Genomic DNA, 16,471 nt, shown 5'->3' on the forward strand with positions numbered 1-16,471 from the left:
TGTTGGTGAGAGTAAGACTTCTCCAGAAGGTAATTTGGCATCATCTATCAAAATTATAGAACACATATCCTTAGACCCCACAGCCCTTAGTATATATGTGAAATGATAGATGTAATGGGGACTTAATGCAACATCGTGTGTTCCGACAAAGGACTGAAACAACCCAAGTATCCAACAATAGGGATCCAGGTAAGTAAGCTACAGTGCAAACAATAAGTGCTATTTAGCAATAAAAAGAATTAGAAAGCTTTTTATGTATTATATGTTCAAACATATTATGTATTATATGTTCAAAATGCTATGTTAAATATGTATATCTACATGTATACACACATATAACATATATGTTTAATAAACGGGGAAAAGACTATCCTCCCCCTTTTGCTTGTAGACATATATAAAATATCTCTGTTTTATAGAGAGGTATTTGGTTGCCCCAGAAGTCAAGAATGGGTGACTTAACACTGCATGTTTTCTTGGTTCTTTTGAGTTTTGAACAATGCTAATACATTGTCTTTAAACATACATGCACACAATCTAAATTTCAAGTGTTTGAGGATGAGTGGGTCAAATGGTTTTTCTTTTTGCTAGATTATGCAGAGAATGCTCTCCATAGCCCCAAGGAAGTTTCCATGTTCATCACATTTTTAATTTTACTAAACCACAAGTTACACAGAGAGACTGGGGTCTCTGTTTCAGCATGATCTTTATCTCTCTCAGATGACTCCAGGAGAGGATGGGGAAGACTCTCTTTCTGCTCTGGATTTCTATTAATATCACCTCTGACCCCACCCAACCCCAGCCCAGCACATGGATGCTGAGAGAACCCTTAGATCTTCTAACTGCAAAAGTCACATCCACTTCAACACAGAAAAGCCAGCCAGCAAGACTGGAGCTGGGCAGCCTCGGAAAAGAACACGATCAGTGAAGTGATGCAGGAAGTAATGGTGAGTCACAGAAACCCAAAATGGGTTGAGTTTTGCATAGGAGAAAATGCCTCCAACACACACAACACACTCCTCGGGCATGATGTGGATTTTCAACTGTTGCTTCCAGGATACATGCTTGTTATAGATCTAATCTGAAGTCAATTTGAGTCTCTGCCATGTATATTCTCATAAACCCTTTCATCCTTTGAGTCTCAAAAGTCACCTCCTCTGAGAAGCCTTCCCTGGTCACCTTTCTATGGTACCCCACTGTCCCTCTCTACCCATCACTCTGCTGTCTCCATGGCATTTACCACCTTGTGAAATGACTTCACCACTAATTAATCCATTTACCCGTTCCCTGTCTTTCTCTTCCCACCAAGAGCATAGGGGCATTGTTGGTTTTGTTCACTTTTGTATCCTTGGCACCCAGAAAAGGTCCTGGCACATAAAAAAAGGTGCCCAATAAATATTTATTAAATGAAAAACATACTTTATTAGCATTCAAGATTTTATAGGGCTCTTCAGATTTTTCCAGCTGCAGCCTGTGTAGAAAACAAATTTTTCCCGATGGAGGATTTCAGTTAGTGTCAACATATTGTTTCTGTTGACATCTTCCTGAAGCCTCAAGGCAGCCTATTAACTAGCCTTGGGATTTTCGTTGCATGCAAAAATAAATAAATAAAAAACAAACTACAGTCCTGAAATGTATCTTGTGTAAGACTTCCACACCATACAGTTAGCTGTATAACAGGGACAACACCATCCACTGGAAAGATAGCCTGGTAAGGAAAATGAGGGGGAGGAAAATTAAATGAAAGACTATTTTTTTTCTTTACTATGACATTGGGAAGCCACGGGTGTTCAAGAAGTTAAACTATTTTTCACCACATTTTTTTTCTTATACCTCACTCTGTGAGGCTAACCAGTTAAGTGTAAACAATCTTCTCACTTTTTTTTCCATCAATAGTTTCTGAGAAATGCTACAAAGGAGACTTAAACCACACACACACACACACACACACACACAAACGAGAAAGCAAGGTAATTATACAGTAGCCTTTACTGTGCTTCAGTAGGTAGGAGTAATAATAAATATGAAATAGAAAGATTAAAGCAAATGCCTCTCTGGTTTCCTGTCTCCTGATTTCAGTGTAAGTAGTAAGAGAAACACACAGCCTGAATCACGAGTTCTAGATGTGTGGATTCCACGGGAGAGCGTGTTCTGAATCAGGGAGTCCCTGCACACTCACAAACTGGAATGAACGAGATGGGGGTAAGCCTGAACATGGCATTCTCAACAGCCAACCATGGAGGCCACTTCCAAGTTTCAACAGTCCCTACTCTCTCTACTTTTTGGTCTGTTACCTCAGCTCAGCCAGCCCCACCACCCCCACTTCCGGCCCAGGTCCTGTCCTGGGTTCCTCATGGCCTCCTTTTCCTTATTTGAACATTCTGTAGGAGTATAAACAGAGCTTGACCTTATGAAAGACTTCTCTTATTTTTCACTCAAAAATTTTGAAAGCCAGAGTCCAGGCAAACTCTTCAAAGGTTACTCTGGGTGGAGGCAGGAAGAACTTTCTGGAAATGGGTTGAATTTCCCTCCATGGTAGGAGCAGAGTTTGGAGAACTACCCAGGGAATCAGTCCTAACCAAGCACAAGAGTGCTGCTTCTCTGCTGGACCTGGGGAAAGGGCCTGGTATGGCTTCCTGTGTCCTGAACTCTACTTGAGGCCCAGGGACATTGGAGAAAGCCAGCCCTAGCCTCTTACTGCTGGAGCCATTCTAAAACTCAACCGGAACAGATTTCCTACCTTCGCTCTAAAGGAGTTCACTGGGGAAAAGCCAGCCTTCCTAAGGGACTTCAGAGGCTCCCAGGAACTACATGCAGCCCCAAGAGGACAGGGCTCTGCCTTTTCCTAAAAGAGAAGTCTGCACCAGCTGGGCTGAAGCAAGCTGTCCCTGAATAGGAACAAACTAAAACCACAAAAGCCAGAGCCCTTTCTCATGAAACCTCAAATATGTGCATCTTGATACTAACCTAGATATTCCAATATTAGAAAATAATAATAATTTACAAAACAGTTCCACAAACTCGACAGAACACATTTGAATTGTCAGTGCATTTTTTTTCTGAGACTGGTTGCATTGTGCTATGCTCAGTCATTCAGTCATGTCTGACTCTATGAGCCCTATGGACTGTAGCTCACCAGGCTCCTCTGTCCATGGGGTTCTCCAGGCAAGAATAATAGAGTGGGTTGTCGTGCCCTTCTCCAGGGGATCTTCTTAACCCAGGAATCAAACCGATATCTCCAGCATCATCCTGTATTGCAGACAGGTTCTTTACTCACTGAGCCACCTGGGAAGCCCAGAAGATTGGCTGCTTCAGTTCAAATCCCCTTGAGCAAGTTACCGATTATCTCACAGCCTCAGGTTTTTTCATTTCTGAAGTGGAGATGTTAATAGCATTCAACTAGTTAATCCATGAAGACACTGGTCCTAATGCTGGGCACACAGTCTGAGCTCAGAAACATTAGCTGTTATTATTCCTCACCCACTGCCTTATTATGCTTACAAGAAAGGTATGGGCATGGGTAAGGTTACAAATATTAGATTTCATGCATGTTTCTTTATTACTTGTTTTACCACCAGGAAAAGCTCAAAATATTCAATTCTGCCCCTGAAATAATCTGCTATATGCAACAGAGTCAGCTCAAAGGAATCCAAACTACACCTGAGTGTGTACCACAGTCTGGAGAAAGAGCCAGCCCATGTTTGTAAGAATGAGCACTCATTGCAGCATCCTGGCCATGTAACACATGGGGTATGAATTCCCAAATACTGAGTTCAGCATGGCCCTACTTTCTCAGCTGATCTCAGTAGAGACGCTGACAACTGAAAAATTATAACATGCAGTCATACTCAGAAAGGAAGTGAAATGAGGAAATAACCAGAGAGAAAACTGGACATAACTTGTCTCACAACCATGAGGATAGCAAGTCGGTAAGGAAGGGGCAGAGTAGACAATCACAAGGACATGTTCAGTTCCAAATTAGTTCAGTTTTTCTAACATCTTATAAAGGAATTTTGGAATAAAATCAGGAGGAAGAGGGTAGCAAAAGTATTAGCATATTGTGAGGTCTTTAATTTTTCCACTTTATCATCAATAAAATCTTCCCTTCGGAGATAGTACTGGATGATTTGAAAGAGTGCATGCCTTTCAAGACCTGTTAAAAATGCTTCACTATCTTAGCTTACACTCAAAATGTTTCCACATATTAGAACATGATATTTAAAAATACTGTTTACAAGTGTGCCGTAACATTTTAATACAAGCATTTCTTTCCTCATTAACTGAAGAAAAAAGGATACAAAATAGGATCGAGTCTGACCTCAACTATGTTTAAAAAAAAAAAAAAAAGGTGAAAAGCTGACATCGGCTGCTTCCGTGTAAGAAAACCAGGGGCATTTTTTCTTTGCTTTCCCCTCATACCCCGATACTTAGACAGTTTCTCCATAAGCATGTATTACTCTTACAACAAAACAAAATAATTTAAATAACATGACATTTTAATGGCACCAAACTATATTAAAACTCCATGAAGTTTTCAGAGATTTAGGAAATGGGAGGGGGGGTGGGGTAGATGTGTGTGTGTGCGTGCGTGCATGTGTGTGTGTGTACATGCGTGTGTGTTGGTCAAAAACAGCAATGGGCTCCCAAATGCTAGTGCCTGCCTCTCATCCAACCAGGCATATACTACCGCGCCTGGCGTCTGTCAAAACGCTGTCGACTCTTGATCACCGGGGAAACTGATGAGTCAGGCTGTGGGTGATCCAAGCCCTTTCTTCTCCTCCCCCCCTCAGGCTGCCTTGGGTTGGGTTTTGTTTTTCTCTGCTCATTAGTAGCTCCGCTCTGCGGCTTAAGAAGCCAAGCTTGTGTCTATCAATGTTCGTCTTTTCCAACAGTTCCAGTGACAAGTCTGGCAAGGGACAAGCTTCAAGTTTTTGAATGAAGGATTTGGAGGTTCTCCCAAAGCACCTGCCCAGCGCTGGTTCCTCAGGACTCTGGGTGGTTTAAGGGGCTGTGCCCCTTAATTTCCCTGGGGTTGTGCCCAGGACTCCTGGGGGAGTCGGAGTGACCGGGCTGTCCTAAGGAGCCCGGGAAGGGGTGGGCAGGTGAGCTCACAGCCTCCTCCTGAGGGCAGAATCCTCCTAAGGGGGAGCTGCGGGTAGAGTTTAATTCCTAAGAAGCTCTCCTGCCAGTGAGGTAGTCCCTCAGTCAGATGGTCTGCTTCTTCTCAAGCTGGGATTCTTCCCTGAGCTTCTAAGAACCCCGATTCATCGCCCCGCCCCCACCCCCATCATCATGACCTCCTGTCAGCCGCCTTCCTACTCTCCCCCGAGGCCCTTCATGGAGTGGCTGCCCACACCTGGGGCAGCAGCTACCGAGTCAGAGCAACCTGAGGGATACCAGTCAGTCTCTGAAGTGGCTCCTGGTTCAAATCCCCGCTCTGCCACGTGTCCTTGTTCAGTAGCTAAGTCGTGTCTGACTCTTTGTGACCCCGTGGACTGCAATGCCAAGGACCGGTTTCATGGGAGACAATTTTTCCACAGACCTGGGGTGGGGGGGGTATGGTTTCGGGGATGATTCCAGCACATTACATTTATTGTGCACTTTATTTCTAATCTAATGCCACCACTGACCTGACCAGAGGCACCGGCCCTCAGCCCAGAGGGTAGGGATCCCGATCCACATCACGGAGTGGTGGAGAGGACTAAGTTAGTTAGAACAGGTACAGTGATGAGCACAAAACAAGGAAACAGAAAATGGACCTGCCCCTGTTATTGGAACCCTACAAGATGCGACTTTTGTAGGTGAAGCCTGGACAGATGCTGAAGAAAGTGCGACTTGGGTCAGCCACCTCTTCCTCAGCAGCTTGAGGCTGCAGCTCAGTTTCACCCCTCAAGTACCACAACATCAGTACCCGCCAGCCAGGTACACACGAACTGCGGCGGTGAACAAACAGGACAGGCAAAACCAGGCCGTCCCATGGGAAACTATTTATAGCCGAGTGTTCCCTCACCTCCTATTTACCATCTAACAGTTTGGTTGGCTCAGCTTTGGGGAAACGGTGTTCTTGTCAAAACACTCGTCAAAAATATCCCACATCTGAGGACAGAATTGGTGAGGAGACCCAGTAAGGGTTGGCGGAAACGTCTTCTGCCAGGCGAAGGGGTCTAATCAGCCTGACCAGGTCACGGTGGCTCCGGACACGGCCTGACAACACCGAGATGGTGCTGAGCAACTTGTGCATGAGGACGGGTGGGTATTTACCTTTCGCCAGGAAATACAGCTAACACAACAGGAAAGATGATCAATGTATATTTTAAAAGAATGTGTATACAAACAAACCCCCTCCCATATGTTACTGGGTTTCCTCCAAAGAAAACAGATTAAATCAAATATCTACCAGGCACTCAGCCCTGTATTGGGCTGTGGGAATTCCCGGCCTCCTTTCTCAGGAAGCTTAAAATCAAGTTGGGAAGGCAAGACAAACACACGAGGAAAGGTCAGGCATCCAAGCAAGACATCTGTAACAAGCCAAAAGGATGATATAGACAACAGGTATTTCAGGAGATTGGGGAGAAACGTGAACACGCCAGTCTTAGGAGGGCTCAGAGAGGAGGTGGAGTTTGAGCTGAACCAAAGCATAGACTCACAGGATTCAGTAAAGCAGAGGGAAAAAAAACAAGAGTAATCCTGGGAGGAGGTACAATGTAAGCAGAGGTGTGGGAGCAGTACTCGGGCACATCTGGAGGAAGCCAGCCAGCAGGCAGGCTTGGCTACAGTGGGGCATCACTGCACAGAAGACAGAATCAGCGACCACCAGAAGAAAAAGCGATTTCCTGGGTCATCCAGTACAATCTCATTTTACAGATGAGGAAATGGACGCTCAGGGAGACTAGGTGATTGACCTCAAGTCACACAGCTAGTTGTCAGTGGGAAATCCTTTGAGAAAACAAATCTGTTAGTATTCAATTTTGAATTGGAGTAAATTAACTGGCTACAGAGAGACAAAGGAGAATCAGACTAGGGTGAAAGAGACAGTGCCCTTTCGAACCATGAACATTGGTGGTCACAGGAGGTGCTCAGTAAATGCTTACTAAAGAAATTGATAAGATAACCACGATATAATTTCAGAGTCACGTAGTATCTGAATTTTTCTCTTCCTTCCCACTGCCCCTCTGCCCCAGTGAATAAAAATCTCAACTTGAGCAGTGGTATACCCACCAAGTGGAAAAAAGTCCTCAGAGATAAAAGTCAAGGGGAGTCTCAAAGGGTTTCAGATCTCTAACCTCTCTGTGGTGGGTGTGGGTACAAAGGGCAGAAAACAAACCCCTATGTGGGTGGCAGGTGGGCTGGGGAGAGGGAACATCTGTTTTTTGTTTTTTTATTCTCTTTTTAGCCCTACAATCTCTTTGAAGCTATGAGAAATCAGGTGCTTTGTACATTTCCATCATAAAGGAGACAGAATTGAAAGGTTAAAAGTCTTAGAAAGGTGAACCAAGGATGGGGTAGGGCCAGACCTCCATATGCTTCACCCAGGCAGCTTAGGAGTAAGGAAAGGAACTGCCTTGACAAGTTCCCAGGAAGCAAGGGGGCTGTCACTTTCACACATGGGTAGGGAGGTTATTATGAATAGATTTCCGGAAAGTTCTTTCGGGCCATTTCAGGGGTTGGGGGTGTTCTCTGAGCAGTACATAAAGCAGTGGGTATGGTCTTGTGCATAAACCAGAAGCAATAAAAAACAAACAAAAAAGAAGCCAAAAGCACAAAATGGATCAAACAAATCTAATACAGTTATGTAAAGTTTAAAAATAAAATAAAATTAAAAAAAAAAAAAATAAAAAAAAAAAAAAATAAAAAAAAATAAAAAAAAAAAAAAAAATCGACATTGAAGAAGGCACAGAGAACCAACCTTAAGTAACTGGCCATCTCCAGTCCCCAAGAATAAAACAGTCCTGTTCATTACCACGGTGCCATAAACGGATGTCAGGTCGGAATGGATCAAGGTAGATGATGCGATCGGTTCGACTTTTTCAGGTTCATCCTCGTTTTTCTGAACATGCACACAAACGTACAAATTAAAAAACAAAAAGATAATTTTTAACAGTGATAATTCTCATGATGATAAAATGTCACTCATGCCTACCTGGGAAGGATCCTACTGGAGCCCCCAATACATTTGTTTAGGCAAGATCCCCAGGAGCAACCTTTTATCCCCTTTATCTGCAGAATCACTGTGCTTGCCCAGCCTGTGGAAAGCCATTTGTTTACTGCGTATTAACATCTATTGATTGCCAGCAGTGAGCTAGCCATCCATTTAACACTCCCCCAGCAGATATATGAAACCGAGGTCCACTTTATTGCCAAGAAAGAGCCCACCACTGAATTGGGAAGGAGACAGTCTTATACTTGGCTATTTGCAGGAACATGTGACAATTTATTTTGGAGAGGATTCGGCTTCTGCGAGGTTAAACAAACCATTTCGTAAGGTGTGAGATGGACCATCCTATCTGATGTGATGGCAGAGAGGAAGGAATCTGGATTCATAAGAAAGTAGCACTGTGTTAGCCCAGAGACAGGGTAAGTCATTCAGAGGGTAAAGAGGGAAAGAGAGAGTCATGGATAGTGGGTAAGAGAGAGCCAGGGAGCTGAGGAGGAGCCAAGCATGAGGACTGGACCTGGTGCTGATGTTCCTGAAGAAGAAACGAAAAACCTAACTCTGAACCTGAAGGCATTTAAATGGTCTGAGGTTCTGAGCACATATGATCACAGGCTCACTCCCAATCAATCATTAAATAAAGCCCCTCTTTAAGCCAGAGCAGAGAGTGCATCACCCCAAATGTCTTTTTCTTTCTTGTTTAAAGGCATGAAGTGCTTAATCTGCTTCCTGCCTTCAACGACAGGAAACGGAGTTTGTTATACAAATCTCTGGAAGATATGGAGCTAGAAAGAGCCGTTGCCCTCTGTATGCTGAACACAGTGTGATAGCATGCATTATCTGCCGGAGCTCGGTTCCCAGCTGCACTCAGGTTTGCAAAGGCACATTTACATCTCAGCCAATAGGAAAGCCCACAGACTTCTGTAAGCATCAGGGCAACTCCGAAAACCACCCCATTCGGGGCGGGGGGAGAGGGGTAGGGGGAGGCTGAGACTTATTAACTTCATTACATTATTGTCAACAGTGTTTATGTATTTCAATTTATGTCTTATTAAACATTCATTATTTTTAAACCCACCAAGTTTCATTAACATCTAAACTAAACGGATTCATGGACCAAATTGATTTCTGAAGCCTTTAAAGTACCGTCTATATTTCTTTGTTGAAGTTGCGCTGGGAGGAAAAGATAAGCTGGCAAGGGTTTCTCCAATGCCGTGATCTCTTTTCAAGTAAGAGATGTCATAACCTAAGAGAAAGTGACTTATTTGCATAAAATATTCCATAGTGAACTCAGTTGAAGAAGATTTTTAGAAAGCTCATTAGAGATTTTTTTTTTTCCTGTTAAAATTACTTCTAATACCGTCAGGGAAGATGAGGAACTGTCCTGTGAAAATGAAGTTGAGGAAAAAAAAAAAAATCTCTATGAGTCTAAAATCAGAACAATAGATCACTGTTTAGATAAGGATCCCTTGTGACTATGAGTAGAAAAAGAAAAATCGGTGACCTTTAGATTAAAAAAAGTAAAACCACACCACACATCTTGCTTTAAAATAAAACCAGAATTGTTCAAACTTAAGATCAGCTGACCACACTTCTTATTTTTGTTAAATATTTGAGCATCTCAGAAGTGCTTCACTCAGAGAACTGGATGTCATCTTTGAGCATCTGGAATGTTCTAACACTGATCTTTTTGGCTGGAGGATCCATTCTCCCTCCTCCTATGATACAGACAGAGTAATGACTGTGGATTGTTGATTATCCATCCACAAGGGCCAAATGAGACAATGGAAGCCATGTTCAACTCTTACCACCACATGGACTGTAGTCTGCCAGGCTCCTCTGTCCCTGGATTCTCCAGGCAAGAACACTGGAGTGGGTTGCCATTTCCTTTTCAAGGAATCTTCGTGACCCAGGGATTGAACCCAGGTCTCCTGCCTTGCAGGCAGATTCTTTACCACCTGAGCTGCGAGGGAAACCCATATGTGGTATACAATAGGTGCTTAATAACTGCAGTGATTCAGATTAGCCAAGAATCATGATATCACAGTTAGCCTTTGCTGAGGTGGGATGAAATACTCTGTTTGTGAAAGATTGACTCCAAAAAACCCAGAAGTGGCTCAAAAGCTGGAAAGGAACAGGGAGAAAATTGCTTCTAAATTACTGTTTCATCTTCTCTAACATCTTTCCCTGACTTCTGACTGTTTCTCAATAATTGCATTTTTCTAAATTAAGTCCTGGATCAACAGCACAGGTAACTAGCATGGCCATTAAATCAATGTTCCCAGAACTTGAGAGCTGGTGGCACAGAACAAACCACCAGGGACTAGGGGCCAGAGAGGTTAGGTTTACAATTCAAGTTTGGTTCTCATCCACTGGATGATCTGGGCAATTTATGGAACACTGTTGGGAACTGGTTTTCTCAGCTGTGAATAAGGCCAATGGTGCCTGATTGGTAGGGTAGTTATGAAGGAAAGAGAATAATGACCGTAATAATAATAACACGTTAATACATGCTAGCTGCTATTATTATTGGTGGCGATTAGTTGCTAAGTCATGTCTGACTCTGTGCGACCCTATGGACTGGAGCCCACCAGGTTCCTGCCCATGGGATTCCCCAGGCAAGAACTGGAGTGGGTAGCCATTTCCATCTCCAGGGGATCTTCCTGACCCAGGGCTGAACCCATGTCTCCTGCATTGGCAGGCAGATTCTTCACTGACCGAGCCACCGGAGAAGCAGAAATATGCATTTACTGTGTTTTCGTGGAGTACTTTATAATACTCCAATGAATAAGGATTCCCGTAGGGTGGTGAGACAGACTTTCAGGCTTTCAATCATGGCTCTGTCACTTTCTAAGTAATTTTGTACACATTATGTAGCCTCTTTGTGATTCAATTTCCTCCTCTATACAACAGAAGTGATGATTAAGAGGCATTTGTGCCATGGACTGTTCACAGGACTGAATGAGTTAGGACGCAAGTCTCAGGAAACTCAGTAAAATCTGGCATTTGATAACTTATGACCCATGTCTGCTATCATTACTTTATTTAAAACACAAAACAGTTTCTGCCATGCCCGTGGCAGTTAAGCCCATCTCCTTCTTTGCCATAAAGCCCTAGTTTTGTTCAGGTCACAATAAACCCAAGCCTGGGAAAGCTATGATTGGCCCAAGCTTCATGGTTATCCCATTCTCCGTTGCCTGGTTACTCACATTCCTACCCCTCAGAGCTAGAGGTGGCCATGTGGTCCAGTCTGGACCAGTGAGATGCCAGAAATCCACCAGGGGCACTTCCAGGAATGAGCTTCCTCCTTGCTAAGAGTAAGGCTCTTGAGGAAAGCCCTTTGCTCCTCTTCCCACACTTCCTCCCTTTGGACTCTGATGTGAGGCTATCCATGCAGAGAGGTGGCAGCCGTTTTGCTTCCATGAATTCAAGATGGGAGATGAAAACCAGCAGATTGGTGCAGGGGAAGGGTAAGAGACACTGGATTGTTGAGGACACCACTGAGCATACTTCCAACCTTTAAGCTTTTTCCTAACGATAGATGTCATGGTTTAAGCTGCTATTTGATTGGGTTTTCTGTTACTTGTAACCCAGAGGAAGTCCCTGTAAGAAACGAGAGCCATGACTGTTGGACACAGCACTAGACTCTAGGTGTTTCTCAGCCACGAAGGCTCAGAACTGCTCGAGTGTTATCCTCTCACCCTGGAGAACCCTGGCCATAGTCAGGACTGTGCAGCCAATTACAACAGCGAGTCTGGAAGAAAATAGGAAAAAGAGGGCTTGGACTTCATGTAAACTTGAAGGGCTGCTCGTGCTGAATGGAAATGGATTCTTTTGTGTTGGAAACACACAGAAATGGACAGGTCCCTGTGAATGGGAAAAAGAACCCTCTGAATGGCTTTCTTTTGCTCATTTCAGCAAATGAAAACAAAAGACAGACTCCAGAGAAACCTGCTCACAAAAGTGGAATTAATACCTGGGGAGTCAAGTAGAAAAAGGGGTGAAATAATGCTGTGGCCCCCCGTGTCCAGAGATAATTTTCACTTTTCTGGGTTTTTTTTTCTTTTTTGTCTATTTTCTATCTTGCCCTTCTCTCCCCCTTAGGGCATAATCGCTAATGTTGCGGCCTATTCTGTCTAGTTTATTATGTGTAATTTATTTCTGAATCCCAGCCTCTGCTTGTTCTTCTGTGTGTAACAAGGTTAATGCCTTGTAATGATGCTTTTGCCAGTTCTGCTTTTCATGACAAAATCCAATCTTGATTTAGCTCTAAACCTTGTCTCCCCTTTGGGCTTTCTTGGTTCCCTCAGAGTTGTCATTCTGCGTCTCCTTCGTGCCATGTCTAACCACACGTCCCGCCTACACTTGAGCCTGCTCTCGGAGGGAAACCTTTTTCGGTTTGTCTCAAATGATGTTTGGGCTGAAAAAGAGAGTGCCTGCGCTTGACACACCAAAGTGGGACCAAGGCTACTGGGAACGAATGTGTGTGTGAGCATATTCAGGAAATACTGGGCATATCACGAGGGAAACAGCTTGACCTTGTAGCTCCTTCGTATAATCTTTCAAGGACCATAAACATCCTCCAGTGTGCACTGCCCAACTCCAGGGGACATGAGCCTGTCTTCTAGGATGTGAACGGCACACTCTGGACTTGAGTACCGTGGGGCCCCGCCCCTACCACGTGGAAGATGATCTGACTCAGTGAGAATCACGCGGGATGCTCACAGCCCTGCTGCAGTTATTATGGGAACAGCTGGAGGAAATGCACTCAAACGTGGTCTCTCAACTGTTGGGGAAACAGAAAAAGTCAAGTTTTTAATCCCCACAGTGCTGAAAAGATTCTCTTATTTTGGTTTTTCCCTATGGGGCCAGGGCAAAGAAACAACTGGATGTCTAGGAACTTCTTCTCCTCAGATGCTCAGTCGTGTCCAACTCTTTTGCAATCCTATGGACTGTAGCCCACCAGCCTCCTCTGTCCATGGGATTCTCCAAGCAAGAATACTGGAGTAGGTTGCCATGTCCTCCTCCAAGAATGTTACTGACCCAGGGATCGAACACATGTCTCCTGCGTCTCCGGCATTGGCAGGCAGATTCTTCACTGCTGAGCCACACCTGGGAAGCCTAATGCCTCTCTGGCAGTAAATATTGTACTTTGCTCCTCATTGACATACACTCACATGAAGCAGTTTCTTCATCATTACTTACCCAGGGGCCCACTTGCAGTTAGGAAACCTCAGCAGGAGCCCTATGCCCAAGATCTGGCCCTGCTCCATCTCCGACCTGCTGCTTGATTTGGGCAAGCCCCTAAACCACAACAACTGAATCTGTAAAATGGACACAATAAAACACATGTCCTGCTAGTACACAACATTAGCATTGTTGTGAAGCCCAAATGAAATCACGTGTGTGAAAACGATTGGAACACTAAGTTCATCAAATTAAAGAATGGAAAGAACAACTATTTACCCATGTTAGTGAGTTTTAAGCCAGCTTTTTCACTCTCCTCTTTCACCTTCATCAAGAGGCTCTTTAGAGAGCTAGTGGAGGTGATAGAATTCCAGCTGAGCTATTTCAAATCCTAAAAGATGATGCTGTTAAAATGCTGCACTCAATATGCCAGCAAATTTGGAAAACTCAGCAGTGGCCACAGGGCTGGAAAAGGTTAGTTTTCATTCCAATCCCAAAAAAGGCAATGCCAAAAAATGCTCAAACTACTGCACAATTGCACTCATCTCACACATTAGCAAATTAATGTTCAAAATTCTCCACATGAAGCTTCAACAGTATGTGAAGCGAGAACTTCCAGATATTCAAGCTGCATTTAGAAAAGGCAGAAGAACCAGAGATCAAATTGCCAACATCTGCTGGATCATCAAAAAAGCAAGAGAGTTCCAGAAAAAAACATCTACTTCTGCTTTATTGACTACGTCAAAGCCTCTGACTGTGTGGATCACAACAAACTATGGAAAATTCTTCAAGAGATGGGAATACCAGACCACCTGACCTGCCTCCTGAGAAATCTGTATGCAGGTCAAGAAACAACAGAACCAGACATGGAACCACAGACTGGTTCCAAATTGGGAAAGGAGTCCATCAAGGCTGTACACTGTCACCCTGCTTATTTAACTTATACGCAGAGTACATCATGAGAAATGCTGGGCAGGATGAAGCACAAGCTGGAATCAAGATTTCAGGGAGAAATCTCAGTAACCTCAGATAAGCAGATGACACCACCCTTATGGCAGAAAGAGGAGAGGAACTTAAGAACCTCTTGATGAAAGTGAAAGAGGAGAGTGAAAAAGCTGGCTTAAAACTCAACATTCAAAAACTAAGATCATGACATCTGGTCCCACCACTTCATGACAAATAGATGGGGAAACAAAGGAAACAGTGAGAGACTTTATTTTTCTGGGCTCCAAAATCACTACAGATGGTGACTGCAGCCATGAAATTAAAAGACGTTTGATCCTTGGAAAAAAAGCTATGACAAACCTAGACAGCATATTAAAAAGCATAGACATTACTTTGCCAACAAAGGTCCATCTAGTCAAAGCTATGGTTTCTCCAGTAGTCATGTATGGATGTGAGAGTTAGACCATAAAGAAAGCTGAGCACCAAAGAAGTGATGCTTTTGAACTGTGGTGTTGGAGAAGACTCTTGAGAGTGCCTTGGACTGCAAGGAGATCCAACCAGTCCATCCTAAAGGAGATCAGTCCTGAATATTCATTGGAAGGACTGATGAAGAAGTTCCAATACTTTGACCACCTAATGTGAAGAACTGACTCATTGGAAAAGACCCTGATGCTAGGAAAGATCGACGGCAAGAGAAGGGGATGACAGTGGATGAGATGGTTGGATAGCATCACCGACTCGATGGATGTGAGTTTGAGCAAGCTCCGGGAGTTGATGATGGACAGGGAATCCTGGCGTGCTGCAGTCCATGGGGTTGCAAAGAGTCGGACAAGACTGAGTGACTGAACTGGTCATCTGAAAGAAGAATTTACTTTTGAACTCAAAGGATCCAAAGGAAAAGTTCAAAGTGCTCAGGAGGAATAAAGAAGGGAAGTTTAGGGACACACTTGGATATTTCATATCCACCTGCTTCACTCTCTCTAAGGGCCCAGAGTCCTCCAGCCCTGCAGCCCTCGTAGTGTTAGTCGCTCAGTCGTATTCAACTCTTGGCGACCACATGGACTGTAGCCCACCAGGCTCCTCTCCGGGCAAGAATACAGGTTTGGGTTGCCATTCCCTTCTCCCAAGGATCTTCCTGACCTAGGGATTTAACCCAGGTTTCCTGCATTGCAGGCAGGTTCTTTACCATCTGAGCTCCAGCCCTACCTACAGCCAAAGTCTCACTACCCCAGGTTTATCTTCTTTATTCTTGTTTTGTGCACCATCCCCCATCTAAATCTCGATCCTTTCCATGTGACTACTTTCAGTCAATTATCTATGAAAAGACAACCTGACTCAAACAATTCATGAAAGTTTCTGAATGGCTGACAGTGCAAACAAATGCATTTTCCGAGATTCTTAGAGTTGGAAGAGAGACAATCCAACAACGTTTTCCATGAGGAAGCTACAGGCATTCTAAATAGGCTATTTCTTCACTGTGGGGGCTGGCCTCTATGATGCGGGATTTTTGACACCTGTCCATGTTATGGCAACCCACTCCAGTACTCTTGCCTAGAAAATCCCATGGACGGAGAAGCCGGGTGTCCATGGGGTCGCAAAGAGTCGGACACGACTGAGCGACTTCACTTTCACTTTCTTTCTTTCATGTTATACCAGTACTGCCCTCACTCCTCATTTTGACTACTGCAAAAGCTCCCTCTCCCAAATTGCTAAATACCCACTAAATAAGTGGCATCATCTTCTTTGAGAACCAATGGAATCTGTCATAAGGTTTCGGAGTTGCTGCAAAATGGTCATTCAGACACTTCTTCCTTCCAACTTTCCTCCTCCTCCTCCTCCTCTCCATCATGGTGAATGGCACCACCATCCACCCTCAGCTCCCCTTCATCACTCTCCACACCCAATACATGAAAATCTCAGCTGAATCTCCCAGTCTTAAGTCTATATTAAATTGCAACCCACTCCAGTATTCTTGCCTGGAGAATCCCATGGACGGAGAGCCTGGTACTCTACAGTCCACGGGGTCGCAAAGAGTCGGACACGACTGAGCAACTTCACTTTCACTTTTTCTCCATCTCCATGGTCTCTACCCATCATCTCCCTCTTCATCTACTGCAAGAACCTCCTGGTCTCTCTCTTTCAACCTATAATTTATTCTCTATCCAGTAGTCAGAGTGATCCTCTAAA

At 44.0% G+C, this 16,471-nt stretch overlaps 1 protein-coding gene across 2 annotated transcripts in view; it reads right to left on the reverse strand.

Moving 5' to 3' along the window:
* The window catches only part of PLXNC1 (plexin C1), a 332,800-nt gene that overhangs the window by 122,510 nt on the left and 193,819 nt on the right, over positions 1-16,471 (reverse strand). For both annotated transcript variants that reach the window (XM_055585371.1, XM_055585362.1), the window contains exon 4: positions 7,907-8,047. In XM_055585371.1, coding sequence (XP_055441346.1) covers positions 7,907-8,047 — 141 coding nt within the window. The remainder of the gene's footprint in view (positions 1-7,906; positions 8,048-16,471) is intronic.

Source organism: Bubalus kerabau, chromosome 1 (genome assembly GCF_029407905.1).
Source record: "Bubalus kerabau isolate K-KA32 ecotype Philippines breed swamp buffalo chromosome 1, PCC_UOA_SB_1v2, whole genome shotgun sequence".
NCBI classification, from domain to species: Eukaryota; Metazoa; Chordata; class Mammalia; order Artiodactyla; family Bovidae; genus Bubalus; species Bubalus kerabau.